The 26234-nt window shown below is 39.7% G+C and overlaps 1 protein-coding gene across 1 annotated transcript; it reads left to right on the forward strand.

The window, feature by feature from the left end:
- Positions 1–631: 631 nt before the first annotated feature.
- On the forward strand, positions 632–25107 carry SUZ12 (SUZ12 polycomb repressive complex 2 subunit). The gene is made up of 16 exons (XM_041409322.1): positions 632–1207; positions 3942–3988; positions 4079–4143; positions 8898–8966; positions 10521–10570; positions 11823–11908; positions 13265–13496; positions 14245–14347; positions 15699–15804; positions 16534–16711; positions 19568–19659; positions 20109–20252; positions 20862–21019; positions 21612–21810; positions 22309–22388; positions 22712–25107. Exons 1-16 carry the CDS (start codon positions 679–681, stop codon positions 23055–23057), a joined length of 2484 nt encoding a protein of 827 aa, XP_041265256.1. The 5' UTR covers positions 632–678; the 3' UTR covers positions 23058–25107.
- Positions 25108–26234: the final 1127 nt, after the last annotated feature.

The raw sequence follows: 26234 nt of genomic DNA on the forward strand, positions 1-26234 counted from the left end.
CGCCACCGCGGCACTTCCCGGGACAGAGGAGGATCTGACGAACCCGGAGACACTTCACCTCAGAACTCAATTCTCCCTGCACCCATGGGCAACTTCTTGTGCCTGCCTGTTGAAACCTCACGGTTAGCTAGGGTTAAAGCCACGGGCTAGCAGCAGGAGCCAGTATAACCACTTCCACCACAAAGCCGATACCGATTTTTACCTGAGCTTCTATTCTGACAAATTTAGCTCCTGAGCTCTGCGGACAGCGGAGCGATTCCTCAGGCAAGAGAGGCATCAGCCACCTGTGCGGCCGCGGGGGCAGCGGGAGGTGGCATGGAGAGGCCGGGGGTACACGCAGAGCCGAGGGGCACGGAGAGCCGGGGGCCGAGACAGCCGGGGGCCAGGGGCAGCCGGGGCACGGAGAGCCGGGGGCCAGAGGCAGCCGGGGGCCAGAGGCAGCCGGGGCTCGGGCGGAGCGCTGCCGGCGCGGCGCGGGGGCGGGTCCGGCGAGCGGCCCCTCAGGCCGGCGGGGGCCCCTCCGTACCCATCATGCCCCGCGCCGGAGCGCGAGCGGCGCTTTCCCGCGAATTCAGTTCAAAGGCGGGGGGTGGGGGGGGCGCGCGCCGAGCGCGCGGACCAACCAAACGCTTCCAGAACCATCCGCGCGTCACGCGGGGGCGGGGCCGGCTCCGGCCAATGGGGCGGCGCGGCGCCATCCCCGCAGCCAATGGGCGTGCGAAGGGGGCGGGCGCGCGGCGGCGGTCGGGCTCGGCGGCCGCGGCGCTGAGGGGAGCGGGGCGGAGGAGACTTGGCGGAGTTGGAGCGCGGCGCGTCCCCCCCCCGCCTCACGCACCCGCCCCGGCCGGCCCTGCCCGCCCCGCTCGGTCTCCGTCCCGCCGGGGCCTTCCCGGGGCCACCCCTATGGCTCCTCAGAAGCACGGTGGAGGAGCGGGGCCCAGCTCGGGCTCCGCTGGCGGCGCCGCCGGAGGAGGAGGCGGCGGCGGAGGAGGCGGCGGGTTCGGGGGCTCCGCCGCGGCGGCGGCTCCCGGTGGCAAATCCGGCGGTGCCGCGGGCGGCGGCGGCGGCGGAGGAGGCAGTGGGTACTCGGGCGGCTCCTCGGCCTCCTCGGCAGCGGCGGCGGCGGCAGCGGCGCTGCCCCCCGTGAAGAAGCCGAAGATGGAGCAGATCCAGGCCGACCACGACCTCTTTCTTCAGGCCTTTGAGAGTGAGCACCGGGTCGCCGGAAGAAGTGGGGGCCGAGCCGGCGGGACCGGCCCGAGCCGCCGCGGAAAGGGCGGGAGGAGGAGGGGAGGGCTGTGGGGAGCAGGGGCTTCCGGGGGTAAACACGGTCGGGGGATGGAGGGAGGGAGCGGGGCCGGGGGAGGCGGGGGCCGGCGGAAGCGCGGGGAGCGGGGCCGGTGTGCGGGAGGGCGGCGAGAGGCGCCCGGGGCCCGCGGGCGGAGGGCAGGGTGGGTGTGTGTGTGTGTGCCCGCGCCCAGCGATGAACTTGGTTCTCAGTAACACTTCCCATCAGGCTTTCGGGGCGGCTGGCTCCCGTCCCTCTTCCCGCAGCCTCTGGAGGCTCTGGGCAGTGAGGGGCGAGGGGGCCCTTTCCTCTTCGGCCTCTGCCGTTCGAGCCCCTTTCAGGGGCAGGACGCGATTAAGAGTTCACTGTACTTGGTTTTTCTTTGTTTGGCAATAATTTTCACTTAGTCGAGATTTCGTGTTGGAGATCGACCTTTGCGACCCAGGCATCGCTCCTGTGGCAGCTCCACATGTTGGGAGAATCCCCCCTGAAATCACTAGATAGTTGTTTGTGGAAATCTGGTTTAAAAAGCACAGTGGACTTAAATTGTGCTAAAGGGTTTCTGTGCAGCTGCCAGGATTTGAAGGGAATTTTTAATGCCCTACTTGGAGACATGATCCTGTTTTGGGATTGTTGCTGTCAGTGCTCCCGCTTGCTCTGGACGGTGACAGTGTTGGAGTTTTTGGTGTAGTCTGGAATAAAGCATGGCCGTTTGAGTCTCAGTCCTTTTAACACGCTCTGTATTCAGTAAATACTGTGCTGCAAATGGGTCAAGTCACAGACTTGAGTTTTAAGAGCTTTTTCACAGTGCCTGAGGTGGAAAAAATTCTTTTGCTCGTGCCTCAGTGTGTGAGACAAGGGAAGCACAGAGCTGAGCAGGTGGGGGTCAGGAGGAAGCTACAGTGTAGATACACACACATATATACATAATGTGTTAACCCTGTGTGCAAATATCATGGGAAAACTGCAGTAAGTAAATACTGGATTTAAAAAATCCTAACACATGTAGTACTGAATTGCATTCTTCCTGACTTGTTTTGTCCCTTCTCAAGGTCATATGCTAGGAAAAGATAAAATATTTATTTTAAGCTTTTGCTGAGTAATACAGACTTGTGAGACATATGTCTCTTTGCAGGTTTCAGGATTTTTCCACTTGGGAAAACTAATGTTGAAGCAGCAATGTGTTGCCTTTAAATTAAATTGCATCCTTGTGAATGTGACTTAATGTTTTCATACATTAAGAAATTATAATTATGTCATGGAGTTTTTGAGACTGAAAAACATGGAATGTCTTTTTCAAAGTTGTGAATACTCTGTGTTTTCACTTTGTGGTAAAGTGCACGTACCTTAATTTCTTTCTTTTATCTCGATTTGAAAGATACAGATTTTATTGTGATAAATTCATTAAGCAGATTTTCACTGGCTTTCTTCAGGCTTCTAAAAGGAAACACTGTGATCATTTTAAGATTTCCTTCTCTAACAGTAATACAGCTCTTTAATTATGTGTTCTAGGGGGTCTTACATTCGTAACTGTAGAAATAAGGCTGAATCATATCTTTAAAAAGGGGTAAATGATATAAAAAGCTGTCCTTTTCTACTTCTAATTACAGAATTCCACACAATAAGGTTTCCAGCTATTTGAAATAATTGTTTTGCAGTCGTATGAAAAGAAAATTTTATCCTTCTTTAAAAATAAACTTTGTTTTCTTTAGGTGGGAGATGGAGTCAGTGTTACCAGCCTTAGCATGGCCATCAACACATCATCTGTTCTCTTTTTTCTCTCCACTTGATGTGTATTAAGTAATTTACAAGTTTTTTGCTCGTGTTGCTTTGTGAAGTTGGCCTTTATTTCAGTTCAAATAGGAAGTACTTCAGTTTAGTTTGGAATTCTTGTTAGAAATAACCTGATGCAGACAAAACCCTTTGTGTCCTGATTTAATTGGTTAAAACTAAACTGAAGATCCTTCTCTTGTCTGTAGTTAAGTCTTGATCCTTTGAACATTGGTTCTCAGACCTGTTTGAGATGATGCTGTGCTTTAGTGTCCATTTTGTGAACAGCTGAATTATCTTCTCTCCTTTTGCACTTGAAAACAGTAGTTGCTCTACCAAAAACAACATTAATTTCCCACCTTAGAGTGATCCATAATGGATCATAGTCAACTGACAGTCCCTGTTCTTGTTTCAGTACCTGCTGCAAGTGACCTTGGTACTTGCCAGAAGTGTAAAGCAATCAGAATCCAAATTATCTGGCTGTGTAAATTTATTGTGCTCTTTTGGTATCATAGCAGATGTGTTCATTAACTTCATGAAGAAAACTTACCTATAAGACCATAGGTTGTGATACATTGAGGTGTTTTTTCTGCCCCTTGATGATACAAAGTCTGTATTTTGTGGAAAGCAGGGGAGTCAGAGTTGAGTTGTGACCCCTGATTTGTGGCACCTTTAACAATAAGTTGCTTTGTTGTGGAGTTGGTGAAGTAACCTTGAATGTGGTAACTTGGAGTTCCTTGGACATTGGGATGCTTCACTTAATGGCTTTTGTGATAATTGTTTCAAAGTAATTGCCACGCTAAGTTAGACACATTTTGTCATTATAAAACTGTCTTTCTGGAGGTATAAGTTGCACTGGGTAACATGTGTTCCTTTTTCTTAGAACCAACACAGATATACAGATTTCTACGTACCCGGAATCTAATAGCAGTGAGTAATTGGTTTTATCTCTCCTTTACTTTGCACTTGTAGAAAACTTTAATTAAAGCATAACCATTTTCTATTTTTTCCCCCCTGCAGCCAATATTTTTGCACAGAACTCTCACTTACATGTCCCACAGAAACTCCCGAACAAATATCAAAAGGTAAAATTGTTTTTGTAAAGTAATCCTAAAATGTTCACCAAGTAGCAGAAGTCCAAAAAGCAGTGGAGGGTAACCTCCTGTTTTCTTTTTGAAGAACTTTAAAATGCATACTTCTGTGTACAGTTGATTTCTGAGACCTAAGAGGTTTTTTGCAATGTTAAATGTATGTGTAGCTTTGTCCATGTGACTTCTGTGGATACTGGGAGTATTCAAATGTGGAGAACTGCCTGCAGAATCCTAACTAATTCTCCTGTGTTTGTTTTCTATTTTGGAGGAAAACTTATTAAAAAAAACCCAAACAAAACTGTATTACATCCCACCTCATGTAATCAATTGTGCTTAATCATAATCATATGAAACATTGTATTTTACACTGTAAGCTAACCAGTTGTTTTTGAAAAAATGAAAACCCAAATACAAAACTATTGGCTTTGTTAATTAGTCTTGAAAGAATCCAGTAATTTTTTCTGTAGTTATTTTAAAAGCTGGAAAATAAAGCAGGTGTTTATAGTATTTCAGAAGAACTCCAGCAAATGCTTTAAAAAGGTTGCTTGGAACTGGATGTGCCAGAGAGATGGGTTCAGTTCTGATACTGCAGAATAGTCATTCCTGTCATGGGAGGTGCTGCAGCTGCCTGTCAGTGGACCTGAAAACACAGAAACACTGCAGAGGAACAAGTGCAGTGTACATTATTTATTAGCAGAATCACAAGGCCCTTCCAGTTGCTTCCCCTTCTCTGAAAATCCTTTGTTAAAGTTTACAATTCTTTTGTAACCTGAACATTTAGTCTAAAATATTTTAGCACCAAAGTTCTTATCGCTTAGAAACAGTTGCTGTGGGTCTGAAGTACAACAAAGATGCAACAAAATGTGATTATGCAGCCAATTCTACTTTAGACTTCATATTTATATCTAAGGGAGGTAATATTTGCATGATCTATTGATCAATAGAATTTGCATATTTTTAATTGAAGGAACTGTTTGTGGCATTGTTGGATCTCTTGGATATTGTTTAATGTTCATGCTATGAGTTTTAATGCCACAATATAACTTTTTCTTAAAACTGAATCCATAACATACAACTTCAGGTACTTAGGACAGGTAATGATCAAATTTTTTCTTTTTTTTTTAGACTTGAAGTTGCAGCTTACTTTTTCTTTAAAAAGCTATCAAAATGAATTTTTTGCATATTTTAAAGTGAGTCAGAACAAAATGTTAAGAAATTATTTTCAGGCTGTTTTGTTTTTTGTAGTTTAGTTTTGATTGGTTTTTCTAACTAGAATTGTACTACAGGAAGTTCTTGCTTATACCTTAGATTAATTCATTATTGATTGAAATGTGTATGTTACCTGAAAATGTTCTGTTGGGTATCTGCTGTACTTGCTGGAAGCAAGAGACAATTCTTTGCCTGTGCATTGTTATCCACTGTTCCAAATTCCAGTTGATTCAGCTGCACAGGTAATGCTTGATTTCTGTTTGAAACATACTCATTTTTATCAGTTCCCTCAATGCTTTGTTTTAGAACTGTGAGTTTAGTTGGGAGGGAGGTGTTCTAATAACAGACAGATTATAGGTGTTTCTTTCAATAGTTCTGTCAGTGCTGGCTAATTGAAATCATGCCTGTAATTAGGTTAAAACATGTCAGTATGTTTTCTTTGTAAAAACACAATAATGCAACAGAAGTGAGCAAGCATAGTTGAAAGTGAAAAAGACAGAAAGTAATTGTGAAGTGTGTTCCCCCTGGGTTCCCACTGCCCTTTCCATGCTCAGGCAGTACTGTGGCCCTTCTCTTTCAGCCTACTGAAAACCACAGAAGTTGTAATTTAAAGGTAGTTTTGACGTAGAGATTGGCAAAAGAGTCTTAGCTGGACTTCCTGAGGGGATTAGCAGGATCCTTGTTTGCTGATCTGTGCTGGTAAATACTTAAAGCTATGCTCAGACAAGACCTGAATCACTGTTCTTCATTCAGCACAAATAGTTAAGGTCTATGATCTCATTTTGGTGAAAAAGGGACTTTAAAGAGAGAAAATATCTGAACTAGAGAAGATCATCCTGAGGTTTATATTAAGAAAAATCTGTGTTTTGGTTTCAGTACAGTGAAAGTGTTAGTAGAGTTCTCTTTGCAAAGAAGTCTTTTCTGGAACTGCATCACTGTTAGCCTGCTTATCTGAACTATACATGTACATTAAATTATTCCCCTAGAACTCCTAAATGTTGCCATTGTTAAATTGCTGATAATTTTGATTGCTATTTCAGTAAACAGTATCACAGGTAAAATAAAAAGAACTAATCTCTGAACTTGATAGACCTTACTTAAAGAATAGTAACTATGACTCCACATCTTTTACCTCCAGCTCTATGATAGTCTGAGAAAAATGCCAGACAAATTTATCACTTGGAGGTAGGGAAATAAAACTGCATTTTTACCAGGAAATTATCTGTTGATACTGCTCCACATGTTTGATACTGAGAAAGTGTTTAGAAAACCTGGAATGCTTAGAGCATAGGAAAATGGTCATAGGGAATAGTTAATGGGTATGTGTCAACCTGGGCTAAAAAGGTATTGAAGCTGCTGCTTATTGGAGAGGTGAAGAGCTTTGCTCAGCTCATACTTGAGGGAGATCTGAATTGGACTTTGTGTCTCTGGGTCTGTCTTCAGGTGTTAGGATATTACTAGACCAAATGATGGTGTTGGAAAGAAGTTACTAACTGTTAATAAAATGGCTTCATATACAGTATTTGGATAAAGTAATAATTATATTATTTATTGGCAAAATAATGGCATGCTATGATGTGACTTTTAATGCTTTGCTAATTACTACTTTTCTTGTCTGGAATAAGAGTGGGTGGGGAAAGGAATGCACAAGATGCACATACTTGTTACACAAGTGAATGCTGTCTTGAAAATCCTGAGTGTGAGGCATGGTTATTATAAAAACTTGATTTTGTCTGTTTTGCATGGGAGCATGGTAACATAAATAGGAATTCATTTTAAAGGAATTTCTGCTTTTGCAAGTGAACTTCAAAGGCAAAATTTTTTTATTAGTTGCTATTTTTAGTTGCTTGGAAAGATATCTTTTTTTTAGGAGGGCTCTCTTGACTAACCTTAGTCTGGATTTAGCAAAGGCTGTGCCACTGTTCTTTTTGGATCAATAATGGTCACATACTAAATACAAGTTGGGTCAGATGTTAGTATGTTTTTTGAAAGATTGTTAACTTTCCCCCATTCTGGGATCATGTTTGTCTCTTAGCTGGTTTTTGGCTTGTATTCTGCTCATGACATAACTTTGGTCTAAATCTGTTTTAAGCAATTCCTCAATCTGGAGAAAGCCCTCTAAACTTGCTGTTCTGCAGAACAGTGGCTGATTTTATGAGCTGGAGCAAAGTGCACCCAGAGACATTTTTACCTTATAATCTGAAACTTCTAATAAATTGCTCTGTTCTTAACATCTCTTGCTTTAATGTTGAGCACTGCAATGTTCATTTTAACAATCCCACGTTCTAGTGTAGGTGAGTCAGTTCTTCAGTCTCATATGTGTGACTCTTGGGCTGAGCAGAGCTTTGACTCAGTGATTGTTTACTACACAAATCATAATTGTTTTCCTCCTTGTTATCTGAGTGCAGCCCTGTAGTTTTTGTTGCCCAGTGTTGCTGTTCAGTCCCCATGTGATGTGTAACTCAATCATTCACGAGCATGACATGCTGACTGCAGTCAGAGTGACATCAGTGTTTCTTCAGTCAGGGTATTTCTGTAGACAAATGCTTCCCACTTCCCCAGAGCACGGTGTTGTTCCCTCTGCCAGAAATCCAGTGTTTGGCAATAGTTTATGTTCTTCTTACTCCATTTTTCTAAAGTATAAGTGTAAAGGAAAGGTGCCCTTGCACTCTTGCATTGTCACTGTAGTCAAGTGCAATTTTGTGGGCATCTAGATCCAAACGTTAACTTGCTTTTAATGAAAAATGGAGAGACTGTTCTGTAACATGTTGAATAACTTCTGCTCATGAGTGAGCTTTATTTAGCAATGAACATGAAATTGTGTATATGGTAGAACAGGCTGAACATATGAGCGTGAGCAGACTGATGTCAGAATTACAGAGAGGAAAGATTTGAAGTGATTATTCTCTATGACATCGTTGTTATTGGTTGTCATTGTCCCCTGTTTCCTGTGAGTGGCTTCCAAAGGTTGCTTCCAAATTCATTGCTCTTTGCATGGTGTCCATTTAATAGAAATGTGTGGAGAAATAAGGGTTTGGGGTTTTAATCAGGCTTTTAACTCTTTTGTCCTATAAGGTTTTAAGTGATTTTCATTATTATGATCAAGATTAAAATAGTAATGACTGAGGGCTGACATGTCAGTCCCTGGTATGCATAAGTGTCAGTAAAACAGGAAGATTGTCTTCGACAAAGCTGACATGTGGTTAAACATGTTCATTGCAAGGGTTTCAATATGTTGCTGTTAAATGAAACTTCTTATGAGCAGTAGGATTACTGTTGCAAGGTCTGGGTTTAATTCACTATATTATTTTTGATACTGCTTGAAAAGCAGTTGTGTCCCTTAACACAGGCATGATACTAGGGTCTAAAAAAGTATACATGTGTCTAAAGAGTGTTTTTTTGAAGAGAAGGCTAAAATGGTATATATGGACAGTTTTACATGGAAAATGAAGTGAAAGCTCAGGCTGAGTACGTTTTCTTGCTGTAAGTTGTGGGTACAGTGGCTGTGTAAAACTGTTCTTTTTGCTTTTTCCTCACAGGAAAACATTCAAAGTAGATGACATGTTATCAAAAGTAGAGAAAATGAAGGGAGAACAAGAATCTCACAGGTACTGTCCTGCTGATATGTATGTGTGTGGGTACAAATGAGTACATGCATGGGCTGTGAATCAGAAGTCCTTTTGACTGATAAAGTGCAAGTGATAAAGAGTCATTACTCAAAGCAAGGTAGTTGCTGTTGGAAATGTTGCTTCCAGAATCTTAAAATGTGTGTATGTATGCTGGTCACTTAACTTGGAGAAAAGCAGTATTGGGATAAACTTTCAGTATTTGTTGTGGCATCTCTTAAAATGTGTCTAGAAACCTCAAACAGGTATTGGCCTTAACTTTGTTTTGAAGAGTGTCAGTTGTGTCAGTAAGTAATCTGTGTATGTTGGAATTAAAAGTTAAAAAGAGGTGGATTTGGGAAAATATGAAGTTTTATTACTTGTAGTTTATGTTGTTGTATACTTGCTATTTTTAACCTGTTCTTTTCCCACACTGTTTGCAAATCATTAGACTACTTCAGAGGCAGCTGCTGTGCTATATACAGTGTAGTCTGAAACAAACTTACAGATTTTGTGTTCTAAGAGGTTTTATGGGTTTACTATATATAATTTTTCTTAATTATGTTTTGCTCTATATATTGTGTTTAGTTGCTTCGTTGAAACAGCATAGAATATTGATTTGTGTGTGTTGTTTTTTTGTGCTTCCAAAGCTGTAAGAAATGTTCTTTAGTGTGGAAAAATAACATGGATGGATGATGCAAGGTGGTGTAGATAGAGTCCTTTGAATGCTTGAGCTGTTGGGCACTTCTGTTGGTCGTCTCAGAGCTCTTGGGAATGTTTGTGTTTAAAAATAAGTGTGGAGTGTCAGGTTGTGTCTGCCTGAAAAGTGAAGGTGCACTAAGTTTTGTCTGGTGGGGTAATGGGACAGATTATATTTTTTTCACTGTGTACTTCAGAAATACTAAGTGGTTTTGGGACCCTTTTAAATCTAGATTTATGGATACCTGTTTTCAACAGAAATATGCCCTGAATTCTGTGATTTGAAATAAGATGGGTCTATGGGAGGCAGAATAGTCTAGGCTGTGAAACCAAACAGATGCAGTTATTATTTTAATTGCATATGTTATGAGTGATTTGGACTTGATTGGACTGATAGCCTTTATTTCTAAAGGTGCAGGTTCCCCCTTGTAAAGATTCTCATTACTGTACTTAAAATACTTGTTGCTTTGGTTTTCTTTTAATTTACACAAAGCCTGTGATTCAGGGTGAAATTCTAGAAAATTTCCACCGAAACTGAATTCTGTTGCTGATGGCTGTCCAACAGATGTTTGCCTGCCTGTGAAGGCAGGATCTTCTGTCTTCAGGCAGTGTTCTTCTGTAGTGTTTATTTTTTTTTTTAACATATCAAGTCATAGAGTACACAGAATAAGTCTGTAAAGAGAAAACTGGTGTTCAGTTCTGCATCAACTGCAACTGCTGTATCCAGGCAGTTTCCAAGCTAAGAGGATGGACTGAATCATTAGAGTTCTGTACTGAACATCAGTGAAGTGGTTGCTGTGGGAAGAAAATACTTATTTGTTCTAACATTTCCTTTTTTTTTTTCCCCCTCCTGTTTAGCTTGTCTGCTCATTTGCAACTTACATTTACTGGGTTCTTCCATAAAAATGGTATGTTTGCCAATTCATTCATTCCACTGTTAATTTATATAACACCTTTGAAATTAGTGGAGATCTGTGAGGGGAATATTTGAATGTTTTTACTCTCTGCTCTTTGGATGCAGGTTTTAATTTACTTGTTCAGCCTGTCTCATTAGTTCTAATTCAGTAGTGCTTTAGAAATGCTGTAGTGTAATTGTGATGTTAAGAAGATAAGCCTTCAGGGTTTTAGTCAAAACAGCGATTTTGAGAAATCCTTCAAGCCATCACCCATTCAAACGGAAATAGACCTTGAAGAAAGTGATTCTTTCCTGAAGAATGTGATTTTTCTGGGGGTGTGTCTTTGGTGTTTGAAGTAGCTTTAAAGAACCCCACAGCCCTCAAATAGTTGGAAGATTCAGTGGTTTCTCTTTTAAAATAAAAATGTAAGAAAAAAAATTGTCAAGCTGAGTCTAGAAATGATGGAAAGGCCATGTCAATGATTATAAAAGCCATGGAAATCACATTTTAGTGACTTGAAATCATTCCATGGTGTCTTTCAAGCACATAAGGATTTGCCTCTCAATGTCAGAATATTGGATTTCCTTGATCATAATGAAGAGTTCTGTTCCTCTGGGAGTAAAAGCTGTTTTTCCATTAAAGTAAAATTATATTTCTAGATTTTTGGTTGCCATTGCTGATCACACCACTGGCAGCAACTGCCTTTAAGATTCCAGGCCCTAGGAAATTTATTGTGCAGTCTCTGAAACAAAGTCTTACTTTCTAAGACTTTTTTTGAAGTTTGAGAGTCCTTTGTACATTTATTTAGCTGTATGTAATATTTAACGAGGGGTGGTGTAATTTTGTTTTGTTTTCCTATCTGATAGCATCTAGATCTTAAGCCCAAATTTTAGGTTTGCAAGCTGTAAAAAAAAAAAAAAAACTGGGAAAAATAATTCAACTAATCTGTAATTAGTGTATTCTAACTGTCCTTAAATCTACCCATAACATTTTTCTCATTTTCATTTTCTCTTATAAAAAGGTAACAAGCATGCTCTTTTATACTTTGGAGATCAGCTCTGCCTTTAAATCAGCTAATATGAGAATAATTAGAATAATTCTCAAGTGGGGATTTGTAGTGAGTTTGGGGAGAGTTGAAACCAAGAATGTGGTTCAGAGATCTTTGTACCTGGGATGTGCCTGTGGTTAAAAAGTAATTACAGATGGATTGATATCATTGAATAGATCTTCACTTTTTCAGAACTTTAAATACTTTTCTGTTTAGATAAGCCATCACAAAACTCAGAGAATGAACAAAATTCTGTAACTCTGGAAGTACTGCTGGTGAAAGTTTGCCACAAGAAACGAAAGGTAAAAATGACAAATTATTAATGTACATTAAAGCACAATGATTAGCTGCTTCTAGAATATCTAAGTAACACTGTAAGTACCTTAGAGTGATGCTTCTGTTGAAATTAGCCTTTAAATTTAAAAACTAATGTATTCCAGTTGTTTTCTGTTGGCTTTTGCATTGCTTTACAAGAAATGAGTTTTAAAAACCATCCAGCTCTGTTGAATGAATTCAGCTTGTAAATCACATCCACTCATGTATTTCAGCCACTTCTGCTTTTACCTCAGTTTTTGTGTGTCACATCATTAAAGTAGTCATTCTGTTGTATGGCCAGAGGCTTAAGGAAACCAGGCAATCACAAAATCATAAAGTAGCCTGTGCCTTTCAGAGTTTAGGAGTAAAAAGGAACAAATTGTAATTGTTTTGAATTCCTCAGTCACCTGCCAACTCCTCTTTTTCCTTGCTTTTTCTGTATCTGTGGTTTTTACTTTGGTTATTTCAATTATTGCAGATTTTAGCTACCATGGATCATAAACAATTTTATATTTATTTTTAAAGCATCTTTGAATTTGCTTGCAGTTTTAGCTGTACTTATTTTGCATCACTTGGCAAATTATTTCCCCAGGTACAAGAATATGGGAGGCTCAGTAATGCTTTAGGTTTTTACTAGAAAGAGAAAGATTTGCAGTCAGAGCTGTGTGTTCTTCCCTATTGCTAGGCTGATTTGACAGGTTTTTAAGAATTAATACTGTTTCTAGCCAATTTTGTTAATTACTGTAGTATGGATAAATGTAGTGAGATCAGGAGGTGCTAATGGTTATTCCAAATGTTTTGCTGCAAGTTTCATATTTAGGCCATCTTGTCTTGTTTTCCCAATTCTACACAATGCTCAATGATCTCTTTGAGAGGTAATTGAATATAATAAATCCTAGGTAAGTGGTTCTTTATCTCACAGATAGTACAAAATGCACTTTGAAATATTGCAAGAAGATAGAAAGCACTTGGAAAAAAATATATATAACCAAAACATTTAATTTCTTCAGGTAAACAGAATTAAATTAGTATTAATGACTGTTCTACAGTCTTTTTAATTGCCTCATGTTAATGTTACTTTATTCACATAGAGAAAGATGGCAGCTGCCAGCAGGGGTTATAGAATGCCAGTTTTATTTACACTTAAAAATATCTGGGTTTGCATTTAAAATCTGGGATTGTTCCAGATTTTTTTATTTATATCTGTTACAAGGCTTATTATAAGGCTTATTTTCAAAAGTTGGCAGAGCAAATGCAGTTTAGAAATGGCATCAATTTAAATACTTAATGTCTTTACTTTGAAGTCTAAAAACCTGAACCTTATCTTTCTTGTTTTGCTGCAGGATGTCAGTTGTCCAATAAGACAGGTTCCTACAGGTAAAAAGCAGGTGCCTTTAAACCCAGACCTCAGCCAAATAAAACCAGGCAACTTCCCATCACTTGCAGTTTCCAGTAATGAGTTTGAACCAAGCAACAGCCATATGGTGAAGTCTTACTCATTGTTATTCAGAGTCACTCGCCCAGGAAGGAGAGAATTTAATGGACTGATCAACGGCGAAACGAACGAAAACATTGGTAACTTCAGCCCTGAAATCTGCTTTGCAAGGTTTATCTTGTGGGCACGTGTGGAGCTGTCTGGATGAGCAGTGTGGGTCACACCGTGACAAGGGCCAGCAATAACTGAGTGATTGAGCTTTTCTTTGTTTGCAGTTTCTTCTGAGGTGGGGCTGAAATTCAGCTGCTAGCTAGAAACTGTGCTTCTGGTTTTGTGTAAATTTAACACCCCTTGTTACTGACGTGATGCTGAAGGTGTGAGGCAACACTGCTAGAGGATGAACAGTGCAAGAGAGCCCTGTGGTCACTGAGACTGTCACTATTCCTCCACCAACACTGGGCACTACTGACTCACTGGGGTGCTGTCAGTGTTTCTCAGCAAAACTAAATTACAAGCCAATGGAAAAATACCTCAATAATAAATTCTTAAAAGTGATTAATCGTGTTGAGAAGTGTTAAAACACAAATATTGCAGCTTGGAGAGTACATGTAGAATGAAAAACTTTATTTCTCACTATTTTATAGCCACAAGAGGAGGAAGATCAAATCCCAAATTCTTTATGCTGACAGAATAATACAATGAAATTATAAATACACGAGAACACACCTAAAATATGATTACTGTTAAGCTAAGTGCTCTTTTATTGCATTGTCCTTCTCTATTGTATGGCACATCTGACACAATCAATAGCCATTTGTGTTTGTGAGTGCATAGAGACTGTTGGATCTTTCTTATGTAATGATTGAATATGATGTTTCTTACTTGCAGATGTCAATGAGGAGCTTCCAGCTAGAAGAAAAAGAAACTCTTCAAATCGTGAAGATGGGGAAAAGACATTTGTAGCACAAATGACTGTATTTGATAAAAACAGGTAATATTGTAAAAACAAATACAGCTTCTATTAATCATTCTGTTAATTTTTAATCATCATAATATTAGACATTTGATAATAAGCTTAATGTGTTCTTTGTTACAGTGTAGGTTGTCTTTGGCTGTATTTTAGGTGTTTTTTTACAATAAGAACCTAGGCTTGTTATGTTTTTTTTAAAAAAACCTACAGGTTTCATAACACATTTTATACTGAGACCTATTCAGTGACTACTGTAAATAATTCCTATCTGTGACCTTGAATATTGTCCTGGTAGTTTGCATCTGTTTGTTTTTTCCTTGCCAGTCCATTCTTCCTGTTCCTTGTTTTTGACAGATGTAATTTCTCTGGTTCTGTTAAAGCTCAGTGACGACATAATTAAAAAGTGAAACAGAGAAAAGGTCTCTGAAATGTCCTTACTGCTTACACTCTGAGTGCCATAATTTTTCCCATGCCCAGAGTGATGCTGGTGTAGTCACAGGTCTCATTCTGCTGACAGCTACAGAAGTTCTCCATTACTACAGGACAATCAAACAAGTAGTTAAAATTATAACAGGCCTACTCTGTCATGTAGTTTAATTATTTATTGTCATGATACTACTTAATGTTTTTCAAAGAAGGTGGAGTATGGTGAACTCACTTGTTAATAGCTTAGAGCACTCTAGATCCAGCTAGAAAGATAAGGACTAGACCATTTCCTGGGTGGACATCTTGGTTGTTTGTGCTGCAAAGGACCATAGTACCAACAGCCAAAATAGAGTACATGAAAATAAGAGTTCTTTCCGTGGGAAATGCAGGTCCCAGGTAGAGGTAGGTATTTACATGATTTCTTCATCAGTAAAAATGGAGCTTGAAGAAAAAGCTGCTTAAACCAGCTCCAGTTAATTCTGACAAAATGGTTGTTTATCTAAATAGAGTTTTAGACGTATAATTTGAGAAGAGTTTTGGAGAAATGTCATTTTCTAATCTGTATCTTCTTAGAAGTCTTGACAGGATTTTGTTCTTTTCTATTACTTAATTCCACTGGATAACTTCAATATGCTAAGCAACATAGGAACCATTAGATGACTTTGTGATGATGATAAACAAGGACATTCTCAGGCATGCTGTTGTATAAATGAGATGACTTGCAGCAGAACCAAATCATGCATAAAAATGTATATATTTTTGTTAAGCCTTTAACATCTTTCTTTGTTATGGATGATGTTTGCCTAAGATTTAGACCTAGTCAAATAAATTTGCCTGGAAATATGTCTTTAGGTTCATGGAACTTTAATTACTGTGAAATAGTGCATTTTAATAGACAAACAATGAAAGAGCTTTTTTACACATAATATGTGTTTTGTCTTGACAGACGCTTGCAACTTCTGGATGGGGAATATGAAGTGGCCATGCAGGAAATGGAAGAGTGTCCCATTAGCAAGAAAAGAGCAACATGGGAAACGATTCTGGATGGGAAGGTATGGATTGTTTTAGTGGCCAAGAAACCAGGAAATAATTCTCTTTGGGAATGTGTGTTCATACATTTTGATTTAGCTCTTAATTTAGAAAGCTTTGGCTACACTGAATCATTAATACAGATGTCAACTACTGTAGGTATGGCAGCTTTCTCTTTTCAGTGACTTCTGAATTATTGACCTAGAAAGTCAGGCAGTTTAAATGCTATTCTAACAAGTTGGACACGTCAAAAAGGAGCAAACTGCAGAACATTTAAGGAGAAGAGAGAGGAACCCAGACAGGTGTGATCTTATGCACATAGCTTAAGAGAATGCTGATAAAGTGTAGTGATGAAAAGACAAGGGTGTTATCAGTGTAGGAGGAAGGGTTGAGCAGAGAGAAGTTATTGACTGAGGTGAATCAACACTCAGTGATGCAGTGATTGTATGTGCTTACACAGTCATGCTCACATGTCCTGGGAGAGTATGAGTTGTAAGTGATTGGAGAGAAGAACATGAAGGTTCCAGATGGTTGCAAAGTATTTGTCTCAGAATGATCATATAATTATGAAAAAAGCAGAGACAATCCAAATTATATAGCAGAAACACAGTTATAAGCTCAGCTATCCTGATCAGCCTCTACCTGCATTAAAATAAATTAACATCAGTTTACGTTCTGTGAATGTTTTCTCATTATTGTTTTTAAGAAGACACTTATTCTGCTGGGTTTTTTTTACTTCCCCCCCTCTCCAGAGGTTGCCTCCATTTGAAACATTTTCTCAGGGACCTACACTTCAGTTTACTCTTCGTTGGACAGGAGACACAAATGATAAGTCTACAGCTCCTATAGCTAAGCCTCTTGCAACACGAAATTCTGAAAGCCTCCCTCAAGAAAACAAGCCCAATTCTGTTAAACCTACTCAGACTATAGGTAAGCAAACTTTGATTTGCTGCTGAACAATCATCTGCTTAACCATTGTGTGCTTAGGGCTCACTGGTGCAACTGCTTCAGGTTATTCTCAGCAGGAAAAAGCAAAACTGGGTGGGCTTTGTTGTATCCCATATTTTGTCATTTTTTAAGGTTAAAAGCTATACATCAGGACAATTATGAAGTATTTATATATAACTTTCATAAATCCTGCTGTGAAATACATTGGGGAAAATACATCAGTAGCATTTCTGAGATTGTCTGGTCTGCCCTGCTCACTCCAATTAGTGTTCTGTAAGTTTCTGGATTTATAGGTGCCCTACTTTCAGGTGGAATAGAGTTAATTTTCTTCTCAGTGGCTGCTTTAGTGCTGTGTTTTGGATTTAGGATGAGAACAATGTTGATAACACTGATGCTTTAGTTGTTGCTAAGCAGTGTTTAGACTAAGTCAAGGACTTAGCAGCTTCTCACGCCACCCCCTCATCAAAGAGGCCAGATGACACAAGGGGCTGGGAGGAAACACAGCTGGAACAGCTGACCCAGACTGGCCAGAGGGATATTCCATGTGTGGCTTCATGCTCAGTATAGAAACTAGAAGGAAAATTGGCCTAGCTGCCATTTTATTTTGTCTCACTCCCATTTGTTTGTGACTTTGTATTAGAACCTTGTGTTGGCAAGTAAAGCTCAAGGACATCTGGAAAACTGAAGCTGTACAGAGAACAACAGGCTGCACCTGTTGTTTCAACACTTATGAACACACCTAGATCTGGATTGGCACCCAGTTCACTTCAGAGTAATCAGCATTTCCAAGCTTGTAGCTAGATTGGGATTGTGAGAGTAAGGAATCTTCTAGGTCCCTGTTGCAGAAGTGATTATTTGGAGTGCAGTGGTTCTGTCCCCAGGCTTAGTCTCTGGGGTGTGCAGTGAGGCACTGCTAGTGAAGAGTTGATAGTGCTTTGGAGAACTTGTCCAAAATGGCATTTCAGTCTGAGTTTGGTGATGTTTTGGAGATGGAGTAGTGACAGCAAGGAAATTACTATTATGAGTAAAGCACTGCTTTTCCAAACATGGTTTTTTACGCAGTTGTGTTACAGTAAATGTTGAGAAACTTAACTGTGAGACTAAGAGTGGTGATTCTTTGTGCTGTGTTTAGGGCTTTAGTGTGATAAAAAAGTGAGAGCAAGAAGAATTTCACCCTACCTGTGAAGAAGCCAATGTCTAGAATGACCCCTCACATCCTTAGCCAACCTTACAGGCTTTCTCTTTGGAAAGAGTACAAGAATATTTAAATAAGACTGATACCTGTTCCCTGAATTGAGTATTTTACCTGAGCTGGGGATTGCAGACACTTGGGTTTCTTCCATTAGGATGAATGGCTGACAGTGCACACAAATATGAAGTAATTCCAGCAGAACCTGGGAGGTGCCTGAACTTTTGCTGCAGAAATTGTCCTGATTTCTCTTTACTTCCTTGTACCAGGCTTCCTTGTATTTTAGAGTTTCTGACCTGTGTTGTAATTTGTTAGGCAGGTTTTATGCTCAGACTTGCAAAAGAAATGAGAGTTGAGTTGACTAACTGCAGTGTGGTAGTTCAGTGTAACAAATGTAGAGGCAGTAGGAACATGGCCAGACTGCATTGCCAGTGTAACCAGGAACCCATTTTTATTTCCATCAGAAAAGCTACATGTTCTAATAAATTGATAAAGTTACAGCCAGAGCAACCTTCCCAAATAGTACAGCCAACTCTTAGACAAATATTACAAATATATTGTAATGTGCAGCATTGTAGGGTATTTGTTATGGTTGTGCTGTTTGCAGTGTCTGAATACAATGAGAGTGCAAACTGTACAAAACTTCTGTCAGAGATTCTGATAAAGATCCAGTACATCTTTCCCAATGGGACATAAATTTGGTGTTGTCATATTACTTTGGCATATTTCCCAAGGCAGACCAGTGAAATAAAGACATCAAAGACTTTCTAAATATGGCAGCTTAAACTTTGCTGTAATTACAAAGTTCTGAAAGTAACTGAGCCATGGAATTGGGATTTCTCTGATGTGGTGCAGGCTAAAGTGTCAGGCTTCCTCTCTTTTTCATACAAACTGAAAATAAAATTTCCTTTCTTCTCCAAAATATTAAATACAAAATAAGTGCATCTTCTAAAAGCTAGGTCAGTAGAGCTGAGCCTTGTTTTCCCATCTTTATCACCATCCAGAAGCAAGGGTCATTACTTGGTTTCTCTTGAGGGCAGATTTATAAAGCTCTTTGGTTATGTGTGGTTTCTCATTACCTGTATGAAATCAAATACTGTTTTAGATGAAAGTGTGTGCAGGAGACTCAGAAGCAACGAAGCAGTGCCATTACACATACAAACAGTGTTCAAGGGTTAAAGTTTCAGTTAAAGGTTTTGTGTGTTTATTTACATTTCTGCTCCTTTTAAGAGACTTGTGGAACTTCTGAAATCGAATTTAAGTGATGTGTTTGAATGCAGCAGTCTGAAAGCAGGAGTGGTTTTTATTTCCCGGCTTTTAGCTATACAAAAAGAATTCTCTGCTGAAATTCAGTAAGAAAAATGTTGCTTTTTATCTGACCATTTTTAAGTTCTCTGAATGAGTCTTCAACAGGAGATAATCTTGTGTTAGAAGTGGGTTTGTCTGTAGATTTGTGAAGGAAGCTGAGCATCCAGACTTCCTTGTTGCTGGTAGGAGCTGCTTATGTCAAAGGACATTCAAGTAGCCTGTTTCCTTCAGCAGCAGTGCCCTTCTCAGGACTTCTCAGAACTTCCATAGTTGGGTAAGAAACAATATTTGTCTGTTCCTGTGCACCAAAGAAACACGTGTCTGCGTGTGGTTTTTTTCAGCTGTGAAAGAATCTTTGCCTACAGACCTTCAAACAAGAAAAGAGAGAGATGTTTTAAATGAACCTCGACAGAAGTTGCGAATATTTTACCAGGTATTGGAAATAATCATTAAAGGGAAAAACTAGAATCTAAATACTGTGTAGAATTAAATTGTTTGCTTGGGAGCTGGGTGGAAATTTCCATTTTCCCTTTTCGTGGTTGCCTTAAAGAATCTGATTCACAGACTGAAAGCCTTTCCACAGATTCCTCTTTACACAAGTATTCTAGAAAACTAATCTTGGGGGCACATCTGATGTTCTGAAAGACAAAGGACATTCCTTGTTAGACTTCTGGAGGGGGACAGGTGGGTCTCCAATGGGAAAAAAAAATTCTTGAAATACCAGTGTTTCAGAACACTGAACTCATACAGTGTTCCCAAGATCTAACTACTGCTGTGGAGTTCTCCTGTAACCATGTCCAGCTTGGTTTTGGGGGTTGGAAGTTAATGAATGAAACTCATTTGGTGCTAATTCTGCTCTGCCTGTTCCTTTGTTTGCACCAGTTCCTTTACAACAACAACACGAGGCAGCAGACCGAGGCCCGCGATGACTTGCACTGCCCCTGGTGCACACTGAACTGCCGGAAACTCTATAGTTTACTCAAACATCTTAAACTCTGCCACAGCAGATTCATCTTTAATTATGTTGTAAGTAACCATTTTGTAGTTCAGCACTATGAAACTTAGTACAGTCTGTCACAGATACTACACATGCAGGGATTCTGTTTCCAGCTTAGTAAGTTGTAGAGCTGTATCTACAGGTTAGAAACTGCTTTCTGTGTCTTGCAGGGAGGGGAAATATTGTGGGTTTGATTTTCTTTCTTTTTTTATTTGAAATATATATATGTTAAATAATGTTGACCACTGGAGGCTGAATTCTAAATGTAGCTACTGTTTTTGCATCACTGTGTTCTTTGATGAAGAAAGCAATATAATTGTATTTGGTTGCAAGTCTCTTGAAGCTCTAGGAAATTCAGAAATGTTCTTGCTAGCAATCTTTTGTTGATACCTGGATTAATTTTATAATTAGTTTTGAGTGGTTTTATACTAAACAGTAAAATAGTACAGAGCAAGGAAACTTGAGTGTAATTTGCTTCTAGAGGTTAAAAATTATTTGGGTGTTGTGAAAGGAAACTTACAGCTGTATCAGGTTATTGAGAGGTGATATTTAAGGTATTCAGAATTTAAAGGTTACTTGTTTAAACCTCTTGATGTATTGTCATTACTGTTTGCTGAGTATTTGCAACTGTGCTGCAGTATCATCCCAAAGGTGCTCGGATAGACGTGTCCATCAATGAGTGCTACGATGGCTCGTACGCAGGGAACCCCCAGGACATCCATCGCCAGCCCGGCTTCGCCTTCAGCCGCAACGGGCCCGTCAAAAGAACTCCAATCACACACATCCTGGTGTGCAGGTAGGAGCTGCTCACAGAATCAGCTAGGCTGGAAAAGACCTTGGAGATCAAGTCCAGCCTATGACCTCACCACCTCAGCAACTAATCCGTAGCACTGTGTGCCACATCCAGTCTTTTTTAAACACTTCCAGGGCTGGTGACTCCACCACTTCTCTGGGCAGCCCATTCCAATGGCCAGCTCTTCCTGTAAAAAAATGTTTGGCCTATAAACCAGATTTGTGATACCTGGGGATTTGTGAATGTGCAGGTGCAAATACACAGTGCTAAATGTCACTATTATGACTAAATAAAATGTAACTGAAGGAGGATAATATCACCCATGATTTTTCTGTATCTTTCCAGTTGAGATATCTATTCATAACAATGTAGCTCTCTTTAACTGCCGTACCCTAAAACTTCCCCAGAAGGTGAAATTGGAGGGTTAGATCAGGAGCTCTTGGGCTTTTAATGGGGATTGTTTCATTGTTGGAGATTTCCCCCCTCCCAACATTTTTGCAAGGTAGAGCTTAAAATAATTGGTAGAAGTCAGTGGCAGTTGTCAGTACTTGCACGTGTGATGTGCTGGTGACAGCAGTGACTTCTCCTTTGGCAGGCCAAAGCGCACGAAAGCGAGCATGTCCGAGTTCCTGGAGTCGGAGGACGGAGAGGTGGAGCAGCAGCGGACGTACAGCAGCGGCCACAACCGCCTCTACTTCCACAGCGACACCTGCCTGCCCCTCCGCCCCCAGGAGATGGAGGTGGACAGTGAGGATGAGAAGGACCCGGAATGGCTTCGGGAGAAAACCATTACTGTAAGTATTCCATTTGTACAAAGGTATTTTAAGCGGATTGTGCTTTTCAAAAGATGATCTGCAGTTGTTTTAGGAAACAGTTGGGCATACGTTGTGAAAATCCTGCATTTTGGGAGCAGAGATTTTTGCTGAACTACTGTTGATGGAAATTCCTGGAATCAAAGTTTGTTTCTTCATGTATGCGTTCAGTTTGCAGAGTTAGTTCAGTCCCCCTGTGTTCGAACAAGTTTTTGTTGTTTGTGGCTGATTTTCTCCTTCAAAGAGGAGATGCTGGAATCAGGAGCACAGCTTGGGCTGTATGTAATAAGAATATTATTTATCATCAAAAGTCTACATCAAATGACATTTTTTTAACTTACTTGACTGCTGAGCCTGAATTTTCTCTATATATTTTTGAGTGTAAGTTGAATTTTGGGTATGCTCTCACTGCTTGGCAGCAGATACGCAGTTCTGATGGCTGTGTTTGTTTCTTTTCCTGTTCTTCCTCCCAATCTCCAGCAAATTGAAGAATTTTCTGATGTTAACGAAGGAGAGAAGGAAGTGATGAAATTATGGAATCTTCATGTTATGAAGCACGGGTATGTAACTGTGCTTAGTTTTGATACAAATAAATTATAGTATAGATTTGGTTGATCATTTTGCATTGTAATTCACTAAATACTTAAAATTCAGTTGGCTCAGTTGTTGAGGAAAGAGTCATTAAAGGATAATTTGTAATAAGCTTTTGACAGTTTAAGCTTTCAAAGAAGTTGTTCCTAGTAGTGTTTGGGCTTTGAAAAGAAAAAATACTGGACTGTGTAATAGCTGCTCTCTGCAGTTACTTTGATAAATCATGTTGTAGAATATCTTTTTGTTTTTGAAAGTGCTCTGCTTGCATAATGATGGCTTTCTTATTTGACAGGTTTATTGCTGACAATCAAATGAATCATGCCTGTATGCTGTTTGTTGAAAATTATGGACAAAAAATCATTAAGAAGAACTTGTGTCGAAACTTTATGCTCCACCTGGTCAGCATGCATGACTTTAACCTCATCAGCATCATGTCCATAGACAAAGCTGTGGCCAGGCTCCGAGAGATGCAGCAGAAGTTGGAGAAAGGAGAATCGGCGTCCCCGACGGACGAGGAATCTTCCGAGGAACAAAGTGGGACAGCAAATGGATACAGTGAAAATACCATGAGAGAGAGGATTTCAGAAGTGGAAAGCATCTCAGGTGTCACGAAACAGAGCAAGAAGCAGAAGCTCTGAAGTCAAAAGTCAGTTGTCATTCAACGGACAAGCATTGAAGTGACATTCTAGGGTGCATGAGCTCTATAAAGAATTACACACAGAAATACAGAAATTCCAAACAGGCACTGCTGGATGGAAATAAATGATTTCAACAAGGATATTGTTTAAACAGGGTTTTTATTCAGTTACTTATGCAAGTACTACATGTATATTGGTTTTGGTGATGTAATGACAATATTCTAAGAGTTTGAGCATGAAGAGCAATATAAAAATCTTTTTGTAATTTTAGTAATTAGTGTCTTAAGAACTTTCTGGAATTTACATAATTTAAGTATATGTAAAACCGTTTTTTATATTAAGATTTTTGCATCTGTATCTGGCTGTTTTTCCTGCCATGAAGTTGTGAAACATTAGGGAAAGGGGATTGGGATACAGTTTCTGCTTTTCTTATTTAGAAATCCTCCAGTTAGCTTTTTGTGAAAATAATGTCTGACTATTTACAGTTTAACCTTGATCCTTGTATTTGAAATCATTTATCAATTGATCATAAATTACAAATCAATTTTTTTTACACTAAAAATTATCAAAGTTGGCGAACTTAGCACTTCCTTTGTCTTGTGCCTGTTTGGAAAGATCTTGACTTTTCACGTTCCAGACACAGTGAAGTACCACCTTGGCTTTTTGAGGTTTAACCAGCAGTTTGGGTTTTGTGGATAATTCTGATGTATTGATCGCCCAGTGTACCATTTTAAACTTGAACATTTAGCTCCTTTATATTTTTCTTACACATTTACACAGCTACAGAGAGGGTTTGGGTGCAGCCCCTCGTGCCCGGGGCCGCCCACCCTGGGGTGCCGTGCTCAGGCCGGAGCCTCGTGTCCGTCTGCGGGCGCCGCGTCGCCAACTTCCCGCCTCAGCACAGACTGCAAGGCCAGGCCTGGTTTAGCTTTGGCTTTCGAGATGCCACTCTTGAGGGAAAAATGCACTGTAAAATTGGACCAGAAAATGTGTTGCACTTCTTATGTAAGTATTCTGTGATGTATTGTATTCAATACAGATACTAAGATGCTGACTAAACTATATTTGAGCAGTTTTGCACTGCTGTTAACACATTTTATGCATACGTTTACAGATTTTTTCCAATGGAAAGTGGTTTCACTACTGGTACAGTATCAGCACCGAAGGGTTTTATTCCAGCAAGCACTGTGGTTGAGTGACATCACCTCAATTTTTTATTATCCTTAAACTATTTCATTTTTCATATTCTTTATTTATAAAGGAACAATGCTGCTGTAAATACAGGTATTTTTTGTTTTTTATTTCATTCCATCACCATGAGATGCAGTTCCCTATTTGTTGAAGGGGTATATAAGCTTTCTAATGGTGTCTTCAGAAATTTATAAAATGTAAATACTGATTTTGATGGTCCTTAAGATGTGTTTAACTGTGAGACTATTTAACTAATGGTGTGGATGTGATTTGTCATCCAGTATTAAGTTCTTAGTCACTGATTTTGTGTACAAAATAGGAAAGAGGGAAACTGCAGCTTTTCATTACAAACTCCTTGAATTGCCAGCTCTCTTGAGTTTTAGCAAACTCTAATTATGCCTCTGGATAGTACATCATGCATTTCTCTCTGGCTTTAATTTGCTAAAGCTGTGCACATATGTAAAAAAATAGATTATTTTAGGGGAGATGTAGTTCTAGAATTATTGCTTATGTCATTTCTTAAGCAGTTATGCTCTTAATGCTTAAAAGAAGGCTAGCATTGTTTGCACAAAAAGTTGGTGATCCCCCCAAAAATAGTAATGAAATTACTTCTGTTCAGTAAACTTTGTATGTCATGTCAATTTATAATAAAAGCTGAAAAAATCCCCTTGTTTTCTATTTATAAAGATGCCTTTTCTATTTGTACCTTTGAAGATGCCATGTAAGCTGGTCAAAAAGAATTTGAACGGTACAGTAGATGTAAAAACAAAAGAAACCCCCCCCAAAAAAAGAAACAACCCCAAAACAAGTTCAGCTGTTTAAATGAACCATTGTTTTTCATTAAATGTTTTATTTGAAATCAGCTTTTGTACATGAAGTTCAGTAATACCAGTCTGCCATGATGGGTGTCCAGCCACTCCATGTGCAGACACCCCAAGCAGCACCTCTGTAAACTCTCTTCTGCATGGCTTAGTTTGGATGTGTTCTTCTTTGCCAGATTGTTAGAGTTCTATTTAAGGTATCTCCATAAATTTCCAGGGATTTAGCCAGATTATAATAACTTCCATTCTCATTTCTTGGGTAGGACTTGATTACCTGAGATGGGTTTAAGTTGTGCTTTACTGTGCAGAACTGTAATTTTTAGAAGTGCAAATGAAACATCGCTTGTGTTGTCAGTTACAGAACTAAGATTTGCATAGTTTTTACATGCAATAGTCCATTTTTCAGAAATTTTACAGAGTATTTGGCTTATATGGAGTGAAGTTTAAATAAGTGTCAGTTTAAATCCTGTTTCTCTGGGACTGCAGAGGATGGATGTTCCAGCTACTGTGGGACGAGGCAGGAGTTGGATTGCTTGGCCAAGTAGTGACTGTGGAATGGCAGACACTGGAAAGCTTTTTCCATCTTAGGATTCAGATCCTGAAATGCAGGTTGTGCCAGCTGGGCTCTGCAGCCTGGACCTCAGGCTGCTTTGGGCAGTGTGTTCTTGTCTCTAGCATTGGGTTCTCCTGATCTGGCCTTCAGTGTGCTCATGGCAGGTTTTCATGATGTTTGGTACTTGGTAATCACAACAGGTTTGTGAACCCCAACCTAATAAGATTTGAATTTTTAATTCAGTGCATTAAATACTATATTCAGAAGTGGTAGATGAATTGTTAACCTTCAGGGTACATTGCTTGGAATGTGTCTTGAATGTAACTCTTGAATTTTGAGGGGTGGGGCAAAGATTCACTGCCTGGAATGAAGCAGTTGCCCATGAGTTGAACTGTTCTGATTATTCATCTAATGAACAAAACAAAACTTCCAAACCAGAAATTTGATTTTACCTTTGGGAATACAGGAGGCATTCTGTGAGGGCAATTTTGACAGTGTTGTTCCAAGTTAAATATTTCTTAATTCACAGAAGTCTGGTGCCATCATCAGTGAGTGGAGGTGTTCCCTGCTACAAATCTGACTGTGGTTTCACATCCAAGAAAACAGGCTTTG

This window comes from Onychostruthus taczanowskii, unplaced genomic scaffold, assembly GCF_017590055.1.
Source record: "Onychostruthus taczanowskii isolate IOZ18803 unplaced genomic scaffold, ASM1759005v1 scaffold30, whole genome shotgun sequence".
Classification (NCBI taxonomy): Eukaryota; Metazoa; Chordata; class Aves; order Passeriformes; family Passeridae; genus Onychostruthus; species Onychostruthus taczanowskii.

Coding starts and splice junctions, on each gene's coding strand:
- SUZ12 (XM_041409322.1), top strand. CDS start 679: ATGGGGCGGCGCGGCGCCATCCCCGCAGCCAATGGGCGTGCGAAGGGG. Junction 10,571..11,822: donor TGGGTTCTTCCATAAAAATG/GTATGTTTGCCA, acceptor TTTTCTGTTTAG/ATAAGCCATCACAAAACTCA. Junction 14,348..15,698: donor ACTGTATTTGATAAAAACAG/GTAATATTGTAA, acceptor TTGTCTTGACAG/ACGCTTGCAACTTCTGGATG.